Source organism: Erpetoichthys calabaricus, chromosome 7 (assembly GCF_900747795.2).
Source record: "Erpetoichthys calabaricus chromosome 7, fErpCal1.3, whole genome shotgun sequence".
Lineage (NCBI taxonomy): Eukaryota > Metazoa > Chordata > Cladistia > Polypteriformes > Polypteridae > Erpetoichthys > Erpetoichthys calabaricus.
Window position 1 is genome coordinate 172,349,513 of NC_041400.2, and position 25,674 is coordinate 172,375,186.

Below are 25,674 nucleotides of genomic sequence, written 5' to 3' on the forward strand. Positions count from 1 at the left end.
AGGACAGGGGCTCGCATGTATAAAAGTTTTGCCCCTGTGGACGAAAAAGGCACACTGAAAACAGGCAGATAATATTTCTCAATTCTCTTTTTTATTCATTCGTAGTCACAGTAAGTAGAGATTCAAAAGAGCATAACTTATTGCCGCAAAGCTCAATTGAACCCTGATCAAAAGCCAGAAGGGGTTTTTTATACTTCAGCATCTCATGATTAATAAGACAGAAAGAACATCCTTATCAAAACAGTAAAGTTAAACAATATGTCTGTTGAGCTAAGCATTATCTGTGTTCTCAAAGCTAAGCACAGGAGAGACGCCTTTGCATAAACTACATGTACTTTCTGCAGCCTTGTGACCTTGTCCCTGAAACATTCACTCTGAGAAAGGGAAAACAAGAAACAGCTTCGATTTTATTCATGTGGACACTATTTCTCCTGAACCCTGGAATAACACATTTTTGTTAGTTCATAAGCCAAAGCGTCTCTCACTGGCAAGTTAGAAAAATAGTTATTAGAAAAAATTCTAACTTACTAAACACACAAAATACATGGTGCTGAGGAGAACATTCTTCTTCTACACCCCACACCTCCAGAGTCCTGGGTTCAAATTCCTGACAGGCGTCACTGTGTGTGTGGAGTTTGCCTAATCTTCCAGTGTTCTTTAGGTTTTTCTCTGGATGCTGCAGTTTTCCCATCCCAAAGACATGTATGTTAGGTTAATTCTGAACAATTCTGTCACGATCAGATTTAATTTTTGGAGTTTCTGTTGATATATTTTACTATCTACAATGCCATTTTGAGGTTCTCTTTTCGTCTTTCAATTTTGGATTTGTTGTTAGGATCACATCCCACATCACAACCTCTGGTTAATCGGTATGACAGGATAAAAGGTCAGCTAGGTGCACATTTCCTTATCTGATCTGTGGATACAATACCTTAAAAACAAAACTATAATTACTACTTGTTTCTTCTTGGTTTTGACTTCTTGCCTTTCATCTTGGTTTCAGTCACTACACTTATTGTTTTTTTGGTTTTGTTTTTATGCATATCTCTTGGTTCATCTCTGAAAATGTTTACCTGCCTCCTGTTGAGTCAGAAAAGATTCTAAATTGGCTAAACCACCTGTATGCACAGTACATAAAAACATAAAACAATGTATAAACCGGAGACGACCATTCAGTCCATCAGGCTCTTTTATTTAGCTAATAGCTAAGCTGTCCCAATATCTCATTGAGATAAACTTCTCAAAGGCTGTCAGGATTTCTGCCTCAGCTTTTTGACTTGGTGGTTTGTTTTAGACTCTCACAACTGTTTAAGTAAGTAGGTGCCTCCTGGTTTCAGTCCTAAACGTACTTCCCCTTAATTTCCTCTGATCTCCTCGAGTACATGATTCACCCTTTAGTTGAAGAATTCATTTGGATCTGTTTCATTAATCCCTTTGAGAATTTTGAAGACCTGGATTAGGTCCCCATGCAGTCTCCTCATGCTTGAGACTAAATAGATTTAATTCTCTGCATCAGTCAGATTACGGCATGCCCTTAAGTCCCATGATGCACTTGGTTGCTCTCCTTTGCACAGCTTCAAGCGCTGCTATGTCTTTCTTGTAGTGTTGTGGCCAGAACTGCACACCAGACTCAAAATGTAGGCTCACTACTGCATTATATTGTCTAAGCATAACTTCTCCCAGTTTATATTCAACAGTTTTTACAAAATAACGTAACATTTTATTTTCCTTTTAATTGCTTCTGCACATTGCTTAGGCATGAGAATGCAGTGCCAACATAAACCCTTAATTTCTTTTCAGAGGTTGCTTCCTGTTAGGCCAGAGTCTCTCGTCCTGCATTTATGATTGACATTCCATTTGTGTAGCACTTTGCACGTTTTTTGATAAACAGTGAAATTCCTACTTGCATGTGCTAATCAATGTGCACCAAGTCACCACTCTCTTGCACCATCATTACTAAGTTCCTTTCCTCTCAGAACTTATCAGAATACTGTGTCTATAACAAAACCTAAGCATCTCAGCAAAACTACTTTAACACATTGACTGCCAACTTTGAGAATATCTTGCTCCATGCATCAACTATGAGTTAATTTAATTATTTATTATGAATTTTACTCAATACCAATATGCATTTAATTTGTATATTACAATAACATCCAAAACATATGAACCTATTGTCATTGTGGCAGTCAACTTGTTAATATATACTGTACTTTATTTATAATTATTATATATTCATATTATGTATTTATATATTGTGAGTTAAGCCCGAACACCACCAGACAGAGACCACGTCTTTATAAAAGCACACTTTTATTTTCAATACACACGGTCCCGCACAGCACACAGTGCTCCCAGCACTAAACACCCTTAACACGGGCCTCTCTTCAAATGTCCGTGGGTCACCTTTCCTCTCTCTACGGGAACTTCGTTCTGCTCCCACTCCCGAGTCTAGCTCCCTGATTTTAGGGAGGTGACTCCTTTTAATCTCACCCAGATGTTCTCCAGGTGCCTGATGACATTCTTCCGGCAGCACTTCCTGGTGTGGCGTAAGTGCTGCCCTTGCACCCGGAAGCACTCCTGGCATCCCTGGAAGGCTCTTCTTCCATCTTCCCGGGTGTGGCGGAAGTGAATGTTTCCCGGACTCTCTGAGGCTCGGGGCGCCCCCTGGCGGTGGCCATGGGCCCCAACAGGCTTGAGCCTCCTTGCTCCTCTCCGGTGGTCCTTTCCTGTTCCAGGGCGGTTGCCCCCTCGTGGCTCGGAGGACGTAAATGCCACCTCCCAGTCCTTCCAGGCGTCCCAGCTGGGTCTGTCATCCAGCCTCCTGTGACAATATATATATCTAGTGCTGACGTCCGAGGTTCGATTCCAGTAAGGGAGTGCAGTGACTGTGTACGCCTGATGAGCCCAGAATTAGGGCGAAACACGTGTCGCGTACTCTTTGTATTATTTGACATTAAACTATTTCAAGCATTCTATGATCTGCTTCTCACAACTGAAAGAGGGCACATGGCGGATGTTAGCCGACTTGCTGACCAACCACAAGCATTACCTGGTAGGTAGCCACCCATACAATCATATTGTGATTCAGACTACGAATGCCGTTAATAAATATATATATATATATATATATATATATATATATATAGTCCTACAACATCCAGAGTCTTGAGGAACTCCGAGCGTATCTCATCCACCCCCGGGGCCCTGCCACCAAGGAGTTTTTTGACCACCTCGGTGACCTCAGTCACCTCTGAGTCCCCAGGCTCTGCTTCCTCATTGGAAGAAATGTTAGTGGGCTTGAGGAGGTCTTTGAAGTACTCCCCCCACCAACCCACAACATCCCAAGTCGAGGTCAGCAGTGCACCATCCCCACCATATACAGTGTTGACACTGCACTGCTTCCCCCTTCTGAGACCAGAATCTCCTCGAAGCCATCCGGAAGTCGTTCTCCATGGCCTCCCCAAACTCCTCCCATGTCCGAGTTTTTTCCTCAGCAACCACCGAAGCCACATTCCGCTTGGCCTGCCGGTATCTGTTAGCCGCCTCTGGACTCCCACAGGACAAAAGGGTCATGTAGGACTCCTTCTTCAGCTTGACAACATCCCTCCCCACCAGTGGGGATTGCCACCATGACAGGCACTGACCACCTTACGGCCATAGCTCCAGTCAGCCACCTCAACAATAGAGGTACGGAACATGGTCCATTCGGACTCAATGTCCCCCACTTCCCTCGGGACGTGGTCGAAGTTCTGCTGGAGGTGGGAGTTGAAGCTACATCTGACAGGGGACTCTGCCTGATGTTCCCAGAAGACCCTCACAATACGTTTGGGCCTACTAGGCCTGACCAGCATCCTCCCCCACCATCGAAGCCAACTCACCACCAGGTGGTGATCAGTTGACAGCTCCGCCCCTCTCTTCGCCTGAGTGTCCAAGACATGTGGCCGCAAGTCTGATGACATGACCACGAAGTTGATCATAGAACTGAGGCCTAGGGTGTCCTGGTGCCAGGTGCACATATCGACACCCCTATGCCTGAACATGGTGTTCGTTATGGACAATCCGTGACGAGCACAGAAGTCCAATAACAAAACACTGCTCGGGTTCAGATCAGGGGGGCCATTCCCCCCAAACACGCCCTTCCAGGTCTCACTGTCATTGCCCATGTGAACATTGAAGTCTCCCATCAGAACAAGGGAGTCCCCAGCAGGTGCGCCGTCCAGCACCCCTCCAGGGACTCCAAAAAGGGTGGGTACTCCAGGCTGCTGTTACAGTTAGGACCTGTCCCCCCACCCGAAGGTGGAGGGAGGCTACCCTCTTGATTACCGGGGTGAACCCCAATGAACAAGCTCCAAGTTGGGGAGCAATAAGTATGCCCTCACCTGCTCTGCGCCTCTCACCGGGGGCAACTCCAGAGTGGTAGAGAGTCCAGCACCTCTCAAGGAGACTGGTTCCAGAGTCAACATTGCATGGACATCAGGGACAGTGCCACTGGATTGGCAGACCGGGGTGGTGGTCCCCCTCTTTAAGAAGGGGGACCGGAGGGTGTGTTCCAACTACAGAGGGATCACACTCCTTAGCCTCCCTGGAAAAGTCTATTCGGGGGTCCTGGAGAGGAGGGTCTGTCAGATAGTCGAACCTTGGATTCAGGAGGAACAGTGTGGTTTTTGTCCTAGTCATGGAACAGTGGACCAGCTCTACACCCTTGGAAGAGTCCTGGATGGTGCATGGGAGTTTACCCAACCAGTCTATATGTGTTATGCGGATTAGAAAAAGGTGTTTGACAGTGTCCTTCGGAGAACCCCTGATAAGGGCTGTTCGGTCCCTGTACAACCGGTGTCAGAGCTTGGTCCGCATTGCAGGCAGTAAGTCGAACCCGTTTCCAGTGAGAGTTGGACTCTGCCAGGGCTGTCCTTTGTAACCGATTCTGTTCATGACTTTTGTGGACAGAATTTCTAGGTGAAGCCAGGGCATTGAGGGGGTCCGGTTTGGTGGGCTTAGGATTGGGTCACTGCTTTTTGCAGATGATGTTGTCCTGTTTGCTTCATCAGGCCGTGATCTTCAGCTGGGATGGGAATCAGCACCTCTAAATCCGAGACCATGGTTCTCAGCCGGAAAAGGGTGGAGTGCCCCCTCAGGATTGGGAGCGAGATCCTGCCCCAAGTGGAGGTGTTTAAGTATCTCTGGATCTTGTTCACGAGTGAGGGAAGAATGGAGCGGGAGATTGACAGGCAGATCAGTGTGGCGTCCGCAGTAATGCGGGCGCTGCATCGGTCTGTCGTGGTGAAAAAGGAGCTGAGCTGAAAGGCAAAACTCTCAATTTACCAGTCGATCTATGTTCCTACCCTCACCTATGGTCATGAGCTATGGGTAGTGACCGAAAGAACGAGATCACGAATACAAGCGGCTGAAATGATTTTCCTCTGCCGGGTGTCTGGGCTTTCCCTTAAAGATAGGGTGAGAAGCTCGGTCATCCGGGAGGAGCTCAGAGTAGAGCCACTACTCCTCTGCATCGAGAGGAGTCAGATGAGGTGGCTCGAGCATCTGATCAGGATGCCTCCTGGACACCTCCCTGGTGAGGTGATCTGGGCATGTCTAACTGGGCGAAGGCCCCGGGGAAGACCCAGGACACGCTGGAGGGACTATGTCTCTTGGCTGGCCTGAGAACTCCTCGGAATTCCCCCAGAAGAGCTTGTAGAAGTGGCCGGGGAGAGGGAAGTCTGGGCATCTCTGCTCAAGCTGCTGCCCCCGCAACCTGATCTCGGATAAGTGGAAGAGGATGGATGGATATATATATATATTTATATAATAAATTATTATATATAATACCTCCCAAAATCTGCTCAGAGTATGTGGTTTTTAAAATGGATGAATGGATAGATATACAGTATGGAACATCAGAACACTCTAGACGAGAGCAGGCCATTTAGCCCAACAAAGCTCGCCAGTCTATCCACTTATTTCTTCCAAAAAAACATCAAGTCGAGTTCTGAAGGTCCCTAAGGTCCTACTGTCTACCACACTACTTGGTAGCTTATTCCAAGTGTCTATCATTCTTTGAGTAAAGAAAAACATCCTAATGTTTGTGTGAAATTTACCCTTAACAAGTTTCCAACTGTGTCCCCGTGTTCTTGATGAACTCATTTTAAAATAACAGTCTCAACCCACTGGACTGATTCCCTTCATAATTTTAAACACTTCAATCGTGTCATCTCTTAATCTTTTGCTTAAACTGTATAGGCTCAGCTCTTTTAATCTTTTCTCACAATTCAACCCCTGTAGCCCTAGAATCAGCCTAGTCGCTCTTCTCTGGACCTTTTCTAGTGCTGCTATGTCCTTTTTTAGCCTGGAGACCAAAACTGCACACAGTACTCAAGATGAGGCCTCAGCAGTGCATTATAAAGGTTGAGCAGAACCTCCTTGGACTTGTACTCCACACATCAGGGTGATATATAACCTAACATTCTGTTAGCCTTCTTAATGGCTTCTGAACACTGTCTGGAAGTCGATAGCTTAGAGTCCACTATGACTCCTAAATCCATCTCATAAGGTATACTATCGATTTTCTGACCGGCCATTGTGTATTCAAACCTAACATTTTTACTTCCTATGTGTTATACTTTACATTTACTGATATTAAATTTCATCTGCCACAAACCTGCCCAAGCCTGTATGCTATCCAAGTCCTTCTGTAATGATATAATGGATTCCAAATTATCTGCTAATCCACCTATCTTGGTATCATGTGCAAACTTAACCAGTTTGTTAATTATATTCCATTCCAAATCATTTATATATATTGAAAATAGCAGCGGCCCTAGCACTGACCCCTGTGGAACACCACTCTTAACATCGGCCAATTCTGATGATATTCCTCACACCATCACTCTCTGCTTCCTGTGTCTGAGCCAATTCTGCACCATCTAAAAACATCACCCTGAACTCCCACTTCTTTTAGTTTGATTCCCAACCTCTCATGTGGCACCTTATCAAATGCTTTTTGGATATTAATGCTTAATATATTATTAATATAGCAGCTTACTATAGTGAACATTGCTCAAGGCATTGATGAACAATTTACAAATAAAGCAAAAATTATGCAGGTTGTTCCTTATTATTGTTAATATTGCATATTTGCCTGGATCTTTTAGCCAATGTGACCTTAAATGTCACAACATGTTACACCTTATTTTTTACAGGTAGATCAAAGGCAGGTTAAGTGGCTGAGTTAGTGTCACACTGGGAATTGAACCAGTAAGCCTGTGGTTTAAGGTCCAGTGCCTTACCCACCACATCACACTTCTCATAATGGACTGTCACCCCATCCACTGATAGTTTCTGCATGGCTCTTGTTGACTCTGAAATTGGATTACATGTGTTCTGAAAAGTGGTGAAGGGCTCATCTGCCTTTGCTTAATGAACCTCCTATATTAGGGAAATGTCGGCTTGAAACAGAATGACATTGCTGTAGTTCAACAATTAATTAATTGACATATATTGCTGAGCTCTATTTATACTAATCATTTTCAAACTACTTTGTTTTCCTGTGTAAATAAAATTGTGTTTGTACATGTATTCATTATGTAATTAGTGATTTGTAAAGTTTGTATTTGCATTTTACCTGAGAAATTGTCACAGCGCTCTACGCCTGCACTTAATGAAGAGCATTATACAAAAAAAAAAAATTAATTATATAGAATTGAATTAAATTATGTTCCAGAACTTCTATTAAAACATTATAATCTGAGTTAGTTGATAGGCTGGTCATTAAATCATTTGTAGTGCTTTTCACACATGGAATTACCATCTGATTCATAGAAGTACACACAAAGTCCACCACAGTCACTTTACTCCTTTCTTCATAGGTGACACAGGAAAGCAGCTTGTGACTCAGATGTCTCACCTCACAAATGTTATTGAAGAACTGAAGGAGATCCTGAAGCAGCAGGTAATGGTGTCATCGTGTGTATTTATTTTACAAAGTCAGAGATGAAACATTAATTTATTGAACATTTTCCATAAAGCAATAGAGCATTATTTGTTTAAACTGACTGAGGGAGATTAGCATTGCTGTCTAACAGCTCTGGCACCTGTTGTCTCTCTGTAAGATTGTGTGCTCTGCTGTACACAGTAGGTTAGCTGGTGAATCCAACAGCCCAGATAGATAGATAGATAGATAGATAGATAGATAGATAGATAGATAGATAGATAGATAGATAGATAGATAGATAGATATGAATAGCACTATATAATAGATAGATAGATAGATAGATAGATAGATAGATAGATAGATAGATAGATAGATAGATAGATAGATAGATAGATAGATATGAATAGCACTATATAATAGATAGATAGATAGATAGATAGATAGATAGATAGATAGATAGATAGATAGATAGATAGATAGATAGATAGATAGATATGAATAGCACTATATAATAGAAAGATAGATAGATAGATATGAATAGCACTATATAATAGATAGATAGATAGATAGATAGATAGATAGATAGATAGATAGATAGATAGATAGATAGATAGATAGATAGATAGATAGATAGATAGATAGCATGTGTATCACATACACAGTCCTTGAATCTCACAAACTGTGGTCTCACTAACAGATAGTCCATTATCCAGGGCACCATTGGCTCATCCACCTGCATTCCTCTGAGCTTACGTCTTAACAGGGATGGCTGGATGGTATTGAAGGCACTAAAAAACTAAAAAACACAATTCTCAGAGTGCTGCCAGTTTTGTCCATGTGAGAATAAGCCTTGTGGAGCATCTTCCTCTCCAATCTTTGCCCATTAGGCCAACTGCAGGGGGTCTAGGTGGTCTTTCACAACAGGACCAGCCTCTTAAAGGGTCTTCATGATGTGGGATGCAAGGTCCACTGGTCTTTAGTCATTAGGTGAAGAGGTGCCTGCCTTCTTTGGAACCTGAACAATATAGGAGGGTCTCCACAGCCACAATTTGGAGCCTTAATGGCAGACTGAACAAGTGACAGAGGATACCACAAAGTTAATGAGTACAAGCCCTAAATTCTTGAGGAATAACTCCATTTAATCCCACAGATTTTACTGTGGGTAACCTCCTCACTCGGTCTTCAGTTATGGTGATCACTAGCCATTCCACTTGAAGTGGAAGTAGTTGTTGATCTAGTAGAAGTGGTGTGTGGAGTCTGGTCATTGGAAGAAAATAGTGCTAATGGACGGTGGGCCAATCTATTACAAAACTGGCTCACAGCAATAGCCTTGTCCACATGTGATTCTAGCACCTGTCCAGAGCACCTGTCCTGCGATACACTCAGTGTTGCTGGGATAGGGTTAGGTATCATCTTCCTTACTGGATAAATAAACAGATGAAAATAATTTTGTTAAATGGTACTTTGTGGAGCAATATATTTAATAAAGCAGTCCAGTATTGTTTGGAATACTACTGCCATGTCTTCCACATCTTTGATTAAAGTAGGTTGGTCTTGCAGAGGTTATCATAGCCTCCTCATTGACATTGTCAAGTAAAGTCTCAGGTGTGATAACACTATGCTGTCCTAATATTTGGACTAGTGTATTTGTAACAATTAAAGGTCCCACTATGTTATTTGTTGACCCAACCTTACCTTTGTTCACTCTGAAATATTGTGTTTAGTGCATGAATGTGCATTGAGCACACCTCTGTCATGACAGGCTCCTGCTTGCCCATTGTTGCAAACGAAATAGCTTTCACGGAGGCAGATCTGTAATTATGGCAGCAGAGTGAGGTAATGAATAGTGAGTGGTGCTACTGCCTTACAACTTCAGAGGCCTGGGATTCACTATCAGACTGTTCGCTGTCGGTATGATTTCACATGTTCTTCCAATGTCCATGTTTTCTCTTTGCTTATTACAGATATTCTGGCTTTTCTCCCACATCCCAAAGACATGCAGGTTAGGTTGACCAGTGACTACAAACTGGCCCAGTATGAGTGAGTGTGCTCTGTGATGAAATGGTGCCCAACCTAGGGTTGGTACTTCACTATTGTTCAATGTTGCTGGGATGCACCCGGGCACCCCCATGACCTTAAACTGGGACAGCTGGGTTTAAAGGGATGCATTTGGTTTAAGATTCTTTATCTTGTTATTATTAATAGGCACATTTTTGAAGTACCTAACTAAAGCATTATAATGCGATTATGAATTTTTTTCATATGCTAAGCTTCTATTTGTTTTTTGTTTTATTAGGTGAAGGAAACAACATTTTTAAGAAACACAATATCGGAATGCCAGGCTTGTGGTAAGATTTCATGTTTTTAAGGATCATTGTAGCTGAAATTCATGGCCAGCAAAAGAGTGGGTCAAGGCAAAGCCAAATGCCACTCCAAATTTGACGATTAAAAGTTCATTTTTAAAAAGAGACTGATGAGGCCAGCATGAAGATGTGGCTTCACTGCTTTGAGGATTTGAATTCACATCCTCACTAATGTCTCAATGTAGTTTGTGTGTTATCCTTGTGTTCATGTGTGTGGTTCATTTTAGGTTAAGTGTTTCTACAAAGGCAAAATGGATTATGAGTCTTTCAAAAGAAGTTATCAAAGCAGGCCAGGATCTTCAATGGTCTGCCCAGCAGAGGTTCACCTGAACTCAACCAGGTCTCAGATACTACAGTACCTGCTGGCTTCAGCTGAAGTAGACACAAAAATGGGGAGCTGGCAAAATAACCTTAATTAAAGCTCCACAAGAGGAAGGGAGACCCCCACCTTGACATGTATAGAAAAAGGCAAACAAGAATCTTTGTGAATTATAGATTTATTTACAATAATCAGAAAATTACAATAAAATGCTCTGTAACAAAAGAAAAAATGGATCATAAAGTTTTGGGGCAACTTCCTGTGATCCCCGTATAACTGAAAAAAACAAAACAACAAAACAATTCACAGAAAAAACACGATAATGTCTTGCTAGATGCGAGTCCTGAACTAGACTGACTCCATGATGGCGGCATCCCTGGTTATGAAGTATGAGGAGGATCCAGGAGCTTGGAGACCGGACATGACTTCACTCAAAAGCCCGACACTGATCGCTGCAGGTGGAATGAGAGGAGAGGCCTTAGTTGACAGAGCCAACCCTTGGCCCAGAGTGGTAATACAGGTTGCCAAGCACTAAAGTTGTCTCCCAAACGTCTGTGTGTGACAATTCCAAGAGCAGAAGGAGGTGAAAGGAGCTGCCTGAAAGGCAGTCCTAAGCAAACGAACCCCAATTCAAAATCCAAAAATAAGAATCCTTAATCAGAAACAAGAAAATAACAAAACCATTACATCAGGGGTGTCCAACTCCTGTCCTGGTGGGCCGCAGTGGCTGCAGGTTTACAGTCTAACCCTTTTCGTAATCAGCGAGCAGTTTTCGCTGCTAATTAACTCCTTTTCCCTTCATTTTAATAGCCCTGTTTTTAAGGATTCAGTCCTCTGAATTGATTCGTTTCTTCATTAAATGGCAGCCAAACAGAAATGAGATGAGAGACGAGCCAACAGATGACCCATTGAACTGGAACGTCAAACTCCAGCCAATTTCACTCCACCCAGTTTCTTAATGAGAAGTCAATTCTTGCTGTTAATTAAAGCCGTTATTGAATATCAGGACTTGTTGCTGCTCTCATTCTGCCACAGCAGACTGTCGATTTTCTGTTTTTTCTAAGACCACCGTCAAGATGTTTTGGTGACCTGAGCAGACCAACATGACCGAGACCTTCACCTTTTGTTATATTTGGATTAGCTGGTCATGTGGCAGCTTGTTTTGTGTCTCATTATTGTTTGGTTGCTCATTAAGGAAAACTAAGGGGTCTGAGTCACGTCCATTAAAACTTAAGGCAAAATTAGTTAATCAGCAGCAAAAACGGCTCACTAATTAAGAAGATGGTTAGAATGAAAACCTGCAGCCACTGCGGTCCACCAGGACTGGAGTTGGATCCCCTGCATTACATCCCTACAGAAAGCAGTATTTATGAAACTGCACAGAAAATAAGTGATCTTCTGCTCCTTAGCCTTCTCAGCTCACTTATATAGCCAGAGTGAGGGCTCAGGAGCAGTGACATCAGGGTGGCCTCACCTACAAAGAACAAGCAGAACATTTTCAGAGACAAAACATGATTATAGAATTGCAAACAAAACCAACAGAAATAAGAAAGACATGAAAAATAACAGCTCAAAATGAACAAATGCAACAATAAAACATAAAATACACATAACTTTGAAAAGATACATAACATGTTTCTAGATGTGTGTTATGTTACTTGGGGATCAGAAGGAGTGAGAGTTTCCTTTAATCAACTGCTGACAGCTTTGTCCAGGTGAGAATAAGCTTTGTGGAGCAGATAGATAATTACATCTTCCCACTCCAATCTTTGCCCAGTTGGCCACCAATTACAGTGGATCTAGGTGGTCTTTTACAATAAGACTCACATAGTCCAGGACCAGCCTCTTAAAGGTCTTCATGATATGGGATTTAAGGAACACTGGTCTGTAATCATTAGATGTAGAGGTACCTGTCTTCTTTAGATCAGTAAGGTCTTCACAACCATAACACTATTTGGAGCCTTAGTGACAGGCTGAACAGGTGGCAGAGGATACCACAAAGTTAGTCAGCACAGGTCCTACATTCTTTGGACTAACTCCATCTAATTCCACAGATTTTCCTGTGTGTAGCCTCATCACTAGGTCTTCAGTTATGATAATCAGAGGTGGACTGATCACTGGCCATACCCACTGAAGTGAAAGTAATTGTTGATGTAGTAGAAAATAGTGTGAGGTGACTGGTCACTGGAAGAAGATGATGGTAGTGGAAGGTGGGAAAATCTATCGATTCCTAGCATTAGCCTTGTCCGTTTTTTTCTTCTAGCACCTGCCCAGAGTTGGCTCCTCTTACACACACAGTGTTGCTGACTTTCGTTTCATGGTGCTTTTTGGCTCATTTTTTAAATAAAGCAGTCCAGTATTGTTTGAAATTTGGAATTCCACTGCCATGACTTCCACATCTTTAATTATTGTACATTGGTGATGCAGAAGTATGGCATTTATTATTACCTCCTCAAAGTGATTGTCACTTAAAGTCCCAGGCGTGATACCAGTATGCTAATCCTGTTTTGGACCTGGAGCTCCAGCGTCTTACAGCCTTCTAATAGACAGAAAATCAGGTTCAGAAGATGGCTGAGCTTAGTCTCTGCCTAAGAAAGAAATTTCAAGTAGGATGCCAGTGGACCAACATTTCTTCATTTGGATTAATCTAAATATTATTTACTCAACCTCAGTTTCATTTTCAGCAGTTTGTCTTGATGCCAAAGATGAATACTAGAGATGTTTGGCAGTTTAGTGCATTTTCAGTTGTTTTTGTGTCTGACTACACTATTACAATTAACAGCTTTTCAACAAACAATTTTTGGAAAGCATTTATAAATCTAGCTCTCAAAAGGAGCCAGTGTGGTGGCACACAGCTTGACGTTGCTGCCTCATGGATCCTCCCTCTTAGGTTCATGCCCCATGTATGGTCACTATTGCTGTGGAATCTGACATTTTCCCCTTCTCTGCTTGGGCTTTCTCTGGGTACTCTGGTTTTTCTCCCACATCCCAAAAAACATACTGGTTAGGTGGCCCCACTTGATACATTTATGGGGAATTATCTTAAAAATGTTATGATGTGATGTGAATTATTCTCTTTGCAAACTTCATTTTTTCAGCATTTGTTTTTACTTTTTCTAAAATGTAACTCTGTGTTCTTGTCAGGCAGCTTCCATAATGGCCATCTTGCTTGCTAAGGACACGTATCCCTTTTATTAGACTCCTGTAGATTAAAGGCTATCCACTTCTTTGCTCCTCCTCAGTCTCAATGAAAGGAGAGAAGGCTGAAATGCCGGCATGACATTAAAGACAGATGCTCTAAGGCAGTTTCTGTCTGCAGGCGTGAACTCGCACATGACGCCAGAGAGCTGTTCTCAATTTAAACCAAAAACTGAAAGCTGCAGACTAAAGATATTCAATAATTTGTACAACACTGCAAAAGGAAACGAATGAGTAGTCATTCTGCCAAGGAGGTGGGAAATGACAGTTCATGAAAGACCAAGAAAAAAACAGGGAGATGATAAAAATAAATCATATGTCAAGGGCAAATTGAGATCAAAACTCAAAAATCAAAAGATTGTGTGAACACACATTAAACAAATCTGAAGTCTAACAAAAAAATGAAAAATTCTTGGCTTCCTAGAAAGATTTTAAACACTGGCCATGCCTAAAAAGCCTATTGAGATATTCCCAAACATGGACACAGAGTAGTAAAATGTTAGGTTATATCTGTATCCAGTGGGGGGCGCTAGCTCCCTTGTTGGAATAAGTTGTTTTGTAATTGCAGTGTGTTACATAACCCAGAACTATATAGATATGATATTAAAAGGCGATACCCCACCCTTAGTGATACGGCAGTAAGAAATCACATAGGACAAATATCTTAGCTTTCTTTAATGACGAGTTACGCCGCATAACAGATGAGGAAACCATGACAAAAACCCAGTTTGGGAGTGGGAGCCCGATGTGTAGATCCTGCCATTTTCGCGTTGGAAGGATTTTCCGGATCAGATGACGTTATCTTCCATCCGTCTGTTGGCTTCAAAGGTGTGCCGGGCAATTTTCCAAGGCTTTATACTCTTCTTTCATGTGCACTTCGGTGAATCATGCCATTCCAAAGAAGGCAAAGAGGATACTGTTTCATGCTGACTTTGACACACAGAAATGCCCATTTCGCAGTTGTCCCTGTCTTGTCTTCTAATGCTTGCCTAGCAGTTCTTATATGGTGAACTCCTGTGTGCTAAATCTGGCCTTGGTACATCTGGTACATGTGAGTAGAAAGAAAAGTAGATTTATAAAATATTTTTGTACAAAGCACAGTTACATATTAAAATTATATACTTATTACAATATCATAAAATCTTTTGAATTTAAGTCAAGGGATATTATACCTAAACAATATAATGCAGTATTGAGACCACATCTGGAGAACTGTGTGTAGCTCTCATCACCAGAGTACAAGAAAGACATAGCAGCACTTGAGGCTAAGCAGAGGAGAGCAACCAAGTGCGTCCCAGGACTTAAGGACATGTCGTACTGTGATAGAGAATTAAACCTGTTTAGTCTTGAGCAGAGGAGACCCTGTGCGGACCTAATCCGGGTATTTAAAATTCTGAAAGATATCGATAAAGTAGATTTAGCAGCATTCTTTTGTTTAAAGGTGAATCACATACTCGAGGACATCAGTGGAAATGAAGGGGAAGTGCATTTAAGACTGAGGCCAGGAAGCACTTCTTTACATAAAAAGCTGTGGGACTCTGGAACAAACTACCGATCAGAAACGTTGACAACCTTGAAGAAGAATCTGGATAAGATATTAGGACAGCTTAACTATTAGCTAAACAAATAGGCTTAATGGACTGAATGGTCCCCTCTCATTTGTCAAATTTCTTATGTTAACAATAATAATTCTTTACATCATTTGTATCGTAATTTTCTCACTACTCAAAGCGCTTCCACGCAGGGAGGACCCAGGACAAGAACCCATGATCTCCTTACTGCAAGGCAGCAGAGCTTCCACTGCACCACCTTCTTTGTTCTTATGTTCTAGTGCTCCTCCATCTTACATAGGCAGGGAACTGAGTTATGAAAGTTTAAAAGAGCTGAGCCTGAGTTATGAAAGTTTAAAAGAGCTGAGCCTTTTCAGTTTAAGGAAAAAGATGAAGAGGAGACATGATTGAAATGTTCAAAATTACGAAGGGACTTAGTCAGTGGATTGAGACTGTGACTTTAAAATGAGCTCATCAAGAACATGGGGACACAGTTGGAAACTTGTTAGGGGTAAATTTCACACAAACATTGGAATGTTTATCTTTGCTTGGAGAACCATAGACACATGGAATAAGTTATCAGGTAGTGTGGTGGACAGTAGGATTTTACGTACTTCTAACACTTGACTTGATGCTATTTCGTAAAGTGGATAGGACTGGTGATCTTTGTTTTTGTTGGATTTCCTGTTCTCATCTAGATTGTTGTGTTATAACAATGACATAATATGTCATGTGACCGGCCACTGTAAACAATACAGCAGTAACCATGCAAAAAAACACATGACAATGAACTAAAATACATAATGCTAACATGGTAATGTTAGGGAAATCATGGAAATTAAAAATAAATGCAGAAATCAATTCAATTTGTTTCAAGAACCCCAAAATTATAACAGTTGTACTTCTGGTACAGAAGTGAAAGAAGAAACTTACAAGTAATCAGGCTGCTCTTCACTTATTGAAAATATGGGAACAGTTGAAAAAAAACCTCTCTTTTGCTCCATTACAGGATAACTTTGGACGTGAGTCTTCCCTCAGCTATACAGCATAAATCGAAGGTTACTAGACATCTCAGCCTTCAGCCAAAACATGTAAAAAAACACCACAAAAGTCAAACAAAGAATGGTGCTACAGTGATATCACAGTAGCAACAACAAAATACATAAATAGATAACCATAAATACAATTTGAAACATTCTGAAAACAAAACATGGAGGTTCCAGCAAAACCACAACATTAATTCATGAAAGCAAGTTTGTGCTTTATAGCTCAGTCTGTTGACCACTTTCTATGGTTTCTCAGAGTTGAACCAGCAGCGCTGGGTACGTGGCAGGAACTACTGTCTCTCTGGACAGAGAGGTGGTCCATCACAGGGCCAATTCGCACTCACACAGCTCCAATTTAGAATGACTAATGTCCCTTACACACGTGTGAAAAATGTTAAGTACTTTGACAAAAGACATGCGGCTTGCTCAGAGAGAACATGCAGACGCCTCATAGAGAGCAACGAGGTGTGGAGTTTGAACACAACGTACCCGATACATGAAACAGCAAAGCCGACTAAATGGTGTTGCTATATAAAGTGAATGTTTTTGTTAAATCCATATATTAATTATGATTTATGCTGTTATTTCTATGTAGATGTACTTTACTCAAGATTATTGCAATGGCAAAAAGTGTGACAGAATTGAAAACACTTTTATTCAATTCTGCTTTTAGCCAGAAATCCCAACCTCTCTAACTGAGTTCTAATATTTATTTGGTCCCCGGATCCTAAAGGATTTTGCCATTTTGCTCAATAACAAGTTCACTGTATGCCTTTTACAAAAAGATGAACTCAACCAATGTTCAATTTGTCATTCAAGGTTTAGGTGGAGTTGGCACAGTCGATCCTCAGCTTCCAGACGAGAATAAAGAAGACATCCCAAAATGCACTGCCACATCCTGCTTCCAACCACACATGTGCATTCCAACTGAAGACGGATTTAAGTGTGCGCCGTGCCCTGATGGATACACAGGCGATGGGGTTACCTGTGAAGACATTGATGAGGTGCTGTAGTTCTGATATCAGGACTTTATTTACAAAACAACTGCATGGGTATTAGCTTATTAGCCAGGTCTGTTTTCCTTTTCTGCTGTTAAATAAATGCAAGCCCTTTAAAAATCACAATTTTCCACAATCATAACATTGTAAATACAAAGGAAAAATCTAAATTTGTTGTGTTCTACTAATGTCATTCGAATTATCAAAAAGTACGTGTTTTTACTTCGTAAGACAGCATCAAAATACCATTTGAAGCAGGGTTACTTATTGTGTTTTTATCGTAATTATAATGAAAGTAATTTATTTTGCTTAGTTAATTAACTTGAGAGGTCTACAAGTTATCTTTGGAAAATACTAATGATTATCATAACTCATGTAAGCCCTAATATGTTTATTATGATGTTGGCTTTTCAGTAAATCACATTATTGCACAGAACACTCTTTACATGGACACATAATCCTAATATAATTTGTCCATTCATCCATTTTTCTAAAGTGCTTATCTAGGGCAGCATCACAAGGTAGCAGGAGCCAATCCCACCAAGCATCAGGCACAAGGCAGGAATAATCCCCAGACAGGCAGGACAAACACAAAGCCAAACACAATTGGGCCAATTCAGCCACACCAATTCATCTAACTGGCATGTGTTTGGACTGTGGGAGGAATCTGGAAACCCTCACAGATACACGGAGAACATGCAAACTCCACACAGAGAGGACCAGGACATGAACCTCAGTCTCCTTACTGTGAGGCAGCATCGCCACCACTACACCACCGTGCCTCCCAATATAGTTGGCCATTTAATTAAAAAATAACAGGAATTCAAACTCTGAACCTTTAATTTGTTGGTGGCCTAGTGCTGCAATGGCAGTGCCTCTCACCTTCAGACGTTTGAGTGAAGCACTCATACAAATCGGTGTCTCAGTGCTCCCTCCATACCTCAAGGAGGTGTTTATAAACTGACCCAATATGATTGTCCTCTGCAAGGAACTGGCATCCCTCACAAGATTGTATTCCAACAGTCCTTTTAAAAAGGAAAAATCCCACGTTACCCACTTTATTTATTAATATTATTATTTTTTTTTTTTTTACGAGCCCTATGAACAGCATGATGGTTAACACTGCTGTCTCACAGATCCTGCTTACTGGGCTCATCCTGCCAGCTTTTTTTTTTTGTCTGTGTGGAATTTGCATTTACCCTGTGACTATATGGGCTTCCCTCCTCATGAGATACTCAGTTGTGCCCCCAAATCCCCAAAGACATGCATGTTAGGCTAACTGGCAACTCCTGAGTGGACCTGTGTGAAGACGCTTGAGTGGCGCTTATAATGGCTTGGGACCCTGTCCTGGATTAGCCATTGCCCTGCACAGGAAGCTGCCTGGGAATATGTACCCTTAATGGGATAAATGAGTTTTAGAATATTATATTATACTATATAGAAAGGGACAATGTGATAATTATATTAAGTACATTAGAGTAATCTAGATGAGAACAGGCCATTCACCCCAACACAGCTTGCCAGTTCTATCCACCTAATTCTTCTAAAATAACATCAAGTCGAGTTTTGAAAGTCCCTAAAGTTCTACTGTCTACCACACTACTTGGTCTCTTATTTCATTGGTCTCTTGTTCTTTGTGCAAAAAGTATGTGAAATTTACCCTTAATAAGTTTCCAACTGTGTGTCCGTGTTCTTGATGAATTCATTTTAAAATAATTGTCTCGATCCACTGGACTAATTCCCTTAATTAATTTTACACGCTTCAATCATGTCACCTCTTAATCTTCTTTTGGTTAAACTGTAAAGGCTCAGCTCTTTTAATCTTTCGTCATAATTCATCCCCTGTAGCCCAGGAATCAGCCTAGTCGCTCTTCTCTGGACTTTTTCTAGTGCTGCTATGTCCTTTTTGCAGCCTGGAGACCAAAACTGCACCCAGTACTCCAGATGAGGCCTCACCACTGTGTTATAAAGCTTGTACTCCACACATCAGGGCGCTATATAACCTGACATTCTGTTTGCCTTCTTAATGGCTTTGGAACGGTATCTGGCAGTTGATAGTGTCAAGTCCACTATGACTCCTAAATCCTTCTCATAAGGTGTACGTCTGATTTTCTGAACTCCCATTGTGCATTCAAATCTAATATTTTTACTTCCTATTTGTAATACAGTGATCCCTCGCTATATCGCGCTTCGCCTTTCGCGGCTTCACTCCATCGCGGATTTTATATGTAAGCATATTTAAATACAGGTGGCGCAGTGGTAGTGCTGCTGCTTTGCAGTAAGGAGACTGTGGAAGATTGTGGGTTCGCTTCTCGGTTCCTCCCAGTGTGGATAGCGCTTTGAGTACTGAGAAAAGCGCTATATAAATATAATGAATTATTAATTATTATTATTATTATATCGCGGATTTTTTGCTGGTTCGCGGATTTCTGCGGACAATGGGTCTTTTAATTTCTGGTACATGCTTCCTCAGTTGGTTTGCCCAGTTGATTTCATACAAGGGACGCTATTGGCAGATGGCTGAGAAGCTAGATTGCTTACTTTTCTCTCTCTCTTGCGCCGACTATCTGTGATCCTGACGTATGGGGATTGAGCAGGGGGGCTGTTCGCACACCTAGACGATACGGACGCTCGTCTAAAAATGCTGAAAGATTATCTTCACGTTGCTATCTTTTGTGCAGCTGCTTCCTGAAATGACATGCTGCACAGTGCTTCGCATACTTAAAAGCTCGAAGGGCACGTATTGATTTTTGACTGAAAAACAAACTCTGTCTCTCTCTCTCTTCCTGCTCCTGACGGAGGGGGTGTGAGCTGCCGCCTTCAACAGCTTTGTGCCGCGGTGCTTCGCATACTTAAAAGCCAAACAGCCCTATTGATTTGTTTGCTAGAGATTGTTTTCTCTATGTGACATTCTGTGCTCCTGACACGCACTCCTTTGAAGAGGAAGATATGTTTGCATTCTTTTAATTGTGAGACTGAACTGTCATCTCTGTCTTGTCATGGAGCACAGTTTAAACTTTTGAAAAAGAGACAAATGTTTGTTTGCAGTGTTTGAATAACGTTCCTGTCTCTCTACAGCCTCCTGTGTTTCTGCGCAAATCTGTGACCCAAGCATGACAATATAAAAATAACCATATAAACATATGGTTTCTACTTCGCGGATTTTCTTATTTCGCGGGTGGCTCTGGAACGCAACCCCTGCGATGGAGGAGGGATTACTGTACTTTCCATTTACTGACATTAAATTTCATCTGCCACATATCTGCCCAAGCTGTCCCCGTCCCTCTGTAATGATTCAGCAGATTCAACAGATTCCTATATAAGTGCTATATGGCTAACTTGTTTTACCAAATACTTTCAATAATGTAGTGTAGCAAACCCACCCATCCATTCTCACATCCATTTGCAAACCTCCTTTTGCCATTAGAGAGTCACAAAGAGAAGGGACATGTCCTGGCACTACTGAGTGCAAGTCAAGAGCCGTCCCTGGGTGGGACATCAGCCATTGCACTGAACAGTCACTGCCCCAGAGTAAAGTCCTTAATTAAGTTAACATGCAAGTTTTTGGGAAATAAGAAGAAACCAAAGCATCCAGAGAAAATTAACTGAAACACGAGGAAAATGTGCAAACTCTACAGACTCTTTAATAAAAGAAACAAATATATATTTAATCCAGATCCTGTCAGCAACAGATGTGAAATGCTTGCTTTTTGAAGAACATTAGACTATCAACAGACAATTAAGTAAATAACATCTGCATACCCCCAATTAGGAGAATTATAGGTTGTGCACTCATAAGGAAGTACATGCCACATTTGCCCCAGGCGACAGGATTTTGGTATGGGCACCAGATGAGCCTGTAACCCTTTAAGGATATTCATTGTAGGACAGTCACACAAACTGAAGGCATCTTGAAGCACTTTACTTGATAATGTTGTCCAGCATACTACTCATCACAACAACAGATAATTTCATCTTTGTGACACAACATCGAGCTAATGTATAAAATGGTTTTATTTCCATGTCTAAACACAGATTCCTATTGTTGTCATTACAAAAGAGTAAAAGAAATATGGGTGGCTCAAAAAAGTGCGTGTGTGGAGTTTGCCCATTCTGTTTATGCCTGTGTGGGTGATCCTCTGGGGTACTCTTAACATCCTTCTCTCTTAACCACCTTAATAAAAGGACAACTGTCTGTGTGTCTGTGTGCCAGTCCAGTTGCTCTTTCTCTGTTATATGCCATTTTTTATGGGATTCGAAAAAGCAGTGCTAATGTTTGTGATGCACCATCTATTGGAATGACAAATGCAATGCATCAAATTATTACATGCATTACACAATGCATTCCAATAGATGGTGCACTGCAAACATGAACACTGAATACACTGAGGTCTGTATTGATTATTTAGATTTCACTCTAAATTAGATGTGTTGCACAGCCAGTGACAAACATAACCATCAAATAAGGGGCTGTAAACAGTCCCTGCATAACGGATTGGCACCTCATGCACTGCTAGCTGCTGCCTTGCATTCAATGATCCACCACTGTACATTTAAATAAAGTGGGTTAAGAAAACAGATGGATGAGAAGAGACAATCATTTTTTTTGAGCATTAAAAAATTATGACATAAACACTCACATTGTCCAAAATTACATCAAGTCAAGTTTTGAAAGTCTCAAACATTCTTCTCTCCACCAGCTTTTGCTAACAACATTTAACATTCTCAGACTTTCTTGATCCAATTCAGGTCACACAGAGTTGAAGTCTATACTGGCAGAAGTGGGCACATGACCGGATGTAGCCATGGATGAGGTGCCAGTCCATTACAGTGCCCACTCATAAATGCTCATACTTGCCTAAATTGGATCCACCAATTCACTTTCTTTGGGAGTGTGGGCAGAAGATCATCACACATATCAGAATGCTTACATTTTAAAAAGAGGGTCTTTTGTGAAGGTCTTTGTGAACGTGTACTGCATGTTTTGCTTTTGGTAATTGTGATCTGTAAAATGTTTTCTTCTCTTTGAATTTCAGTGCCGATTCAATCCCTGCTTCACTGGAGTGCGCTGCATTAACTTGTCTCCTGGATTTAGGTGTGACGCATGTCCTGCTGGGTATACAGGCCAGCTTCTTCATGGTGTGGGGATCAGTTTTGCTAAAACCCATAAACAAGTGAGTAAACAAAGACCTTATTTCCTGTTTTTTGTTTCTTCATTAGGTATTATGCAGTTGTTTCAATGCTTTAATTTGCATTCCTTTAATTCCTATTTGTTTACAGATTATATTCCAAAAATGCAATTGATTTGATGCACCATGCATTTTTGATGGTGAAAAACTTCTCAGCTAAAATAATTTAATATACATAATATCAGGTTATGGCACAGTGGTCAGTACTGTTGCCTCACAGTTAGGGGTGGGCGGTATGACCAAAATTCTATATCACGGTATTTTTCTAAATTATCCCGGTTTCACGGTATTCAACGGTATTTTTTTCCCCATGCATGAGTGGATGTTAACCACATTTTCCACTGGAATTACTGGCTAAGAATAACCTATTCCACTGTCAAGAGTATTGTACATTGTACAAAAAAAACATTTTAATGTGCACACAAGTATTAATACAGGTTTGCATTGCCCCATAAAGTGCTAGTTTTCAAGGGGGTGGCACTAATGGAGAAGGTATCACATTGCATGACAGATGCAGTCAAAATATAGAACCTTTTTATTGAACAAATTTTGCAAAAACTTAAACTATAATTTTGACAACATATTTTCAACCATACAAAGAGGCATTTAGACTTAATAAAATATCCAGAAGTGCTTGTCAAAAGTTGTATTGCACTGAATATGTCTTAGAAAAGGAATAAACAGTAAATATTTATTGTATACCAACTACACTTTCTGTTAATGTTAACAATCTCTGTCCACTGACACGTTAAAGTGACTTTTTAAACAACTTTATCATCATTAAACTGCATAATATTTAAACTAATAAATAACAATAAAATAAATAATAGTATTATTACTGATAGACAGGTGTGACGAGGCTCCAAAAAACTGGATGTATGAATGGGTATCGCACAGGTTTAACTTAAATATTGTATAAATGTTGGGTTTGTGATCTGGTAGTCGGAGACACGAACACAGAATTCAATGCATGTTCTTCTGAGCGGGCTATCTTTATTGCACGCGTGCTGTCTCTATCTGACGTACTAAAACCCCAGTTCCTATCCGTCCTTTTTCTTTCTCCACATAACCAATCACCACACGATAAACGTCTTTGTGAAATTAAAACTAGTTATAAACTTAGCCCACGGAGTGTTCAGAACTTTAAAAATATCTTCGTTATACATGTTTAATTATGCCATCCATTCAGAGTTGCGCCCATCTCTGAACGAGTCGCCAGCACATCGAAGAATGAATATAAGCAAAACATACACTAGCAGGGTCAATATAGCACAACAAAACCCCACATCCTACATGACTTTGAAAGGAAACTGAAGCGCCGAGTAAACCCACCAGAAAAACATGCAAATGCAAGGCACGCACGTCGCCGTGCCCCGATATGATTAATGCATGCTTTAATGCATTTCACCATGAAAATTATATTAAATATTTATTTTAGCATTCTAAATGTTCAGAGAGAAGGAAGATCATGAAGTGAATGTATTCTGTGCGGGGTTCGCTGCCGGCGCCTCTTCTTAGTGCAAGAAGAAGTCAGTTTAAGAATCACTTAACACAAAGCATTTAATGTGCTATATAACTTAAGACGGGGTTTGAAAACATGTCGTCACACTATTACACAGTACCCAGGTAGATTACACTGTATTGAAAACAAATAAAACAAGTACAACTTGGCTTGCAGTATTATCCAGTAGTATAGAAACAGTAGTTACACAGCTGACCTTTTAAAACTAAAGTATCTCCAGGATCTCTGTCCATTTTCACCACGCAGCATTCCTATGCTACCGCCCACTATTTGGTGGTGTAGCAGTGAAAAAGAGCCCTAGTGCTGTGTTTAGCGGTGTAGCAGTGAAAAAGGTCCCCACTTGAACAGTTTCCCGCTGCGCCATGTTCCGAACGTCGTTTAGGCAATTTAAACCGGTGTTGCGGTAAAAGAAAAATCCATATCATAAAAAAAATAAAAAACGGTTTTCGGTATGAACCGGTATACCGCCCAGCACTACTCACAGTTCCACAGTTCTTGGTCTGAATTCTGTCCAGGTCACTGGGGTGTTTGCATGTTTCTCCCCGTCTCTCTGTGAGACTCAATTGGATCTGTGTGTATGAGCGATTGTAAGCATGCACTGCAATTTCTGATATGTACTCAGTGCTGCTGGAATAGGCTTGGATGCCGTCACCCTGAAATGAATTAAGTGGACTCAGTAATGAACAGATAGATAATAATGCTTTGATGTTTGCCTACAGAGTATTCAGTGGATCAGCACCTACTTGTACATATAGAGGCACTTGTGAGATCCCATGTTCCTTCTCACCCACTCAAATCTGCTGATGAAAAGCATCTGGTGATGCCACCTCCACATTTCATTAAATCTCAGCCCAGACTTGTTTCATATGGTAGCTCCAGGCTGGTGGAATGAGCTGCTCACCTCTGTTCAAAATTCTGACAGTGTTTCACGAAGCATTTGAAAATTCTCTTGTTTGGTGTTAGATTTTCATAACTCACCTTTTTTTATTTTGCTCTGAGCTCTTCTTGTGGTGATCAATTTTGTAACCTTACTATACAATACAATACAACTTCTTTTTTGTATAGCGCTTTTCACTGAGTGCAGATGCAAAGCGTGGTGAACAATTCTCAGTAAAGATGCAAGATCTGATCATACTAAGTACTAAATACAGAATTGGTACACATATAAATGCAGATTTGTTAAAACACATAGAGAACAAGATAGAAACTGATTAAACATAAATGGAAACCAATAATATTTGTTCATTTATCATTTTAATGAGCTATAGTCAGTTGACAACAAGGAAAATTAAAATTGTAAAAAAGAAAGACAAAAACAAAGTCACAGTCCTGGAAACCTCGGCCAACTGGACTCATACTTACTCCAAGCTTTTCTATAATGGAGTCTGTGCTGGCCATCAAATCTGATGAGAGAATCTTTCTATCTGATGATTTCAATGCTTCTGTATCTGAGATGACTTTTCCATATGCAATAGAGTAGCCTGGCAGTAGAGCAGTGGCACTAAATGCCACATGCAGACATTGAGAAGAGAAACAGCTTACAAATATTGTGATACTTA

At 40.9% G+C, this 25,674-nt stretch overlaps 1 protein-coding gene and 1 long non-coding RNA gene across 2 annotated transcripts in view; one reads left to right on the forward strand and one right to left on the reverse strand.

Moving 5' to 3' along the window:
* Positions 1-25,674, forward strand: part of thbs4a (thrombospondin 4a) — a 160,166-nt gene that overhangs the window by 39,544 nt on the left and 94,948 nt on the right. Inside the window, exons 5-8 of the mRNA XM_028805726.2 lie at positions 7,866-7,948; positions 10,227-10,278; positions 17,226-17,410; positions 22,441-22,578. Coding sequence (XP_028661559.1) covers positions 7,866-7,948; positions 10,227-10,278; positions 17,226-17,410; positions 22,441-22,578 — 458 coding nt within the window. The remainder of the gene's footprint in view (positions 1-7,865; positions 7,949-10,226; positions 10,279-17,225; positions 17,411-22,440; positions 22,579-25,674) is intronic.
* LOC114654887 (uncharacterized) lies at positions 14,240-24,391 on the reverse strand. The gene is made up of 3 exons (XR_003716771.2): positions 24,312-24,391; positions 16,294-16,436; positions 14,240-14,852 (listed from the first exon to the last, which is right to left on the reverse strand). It is a non-coding gene; the product is annotated as an uncharacterized LOC114654887 (long non-coding RNA).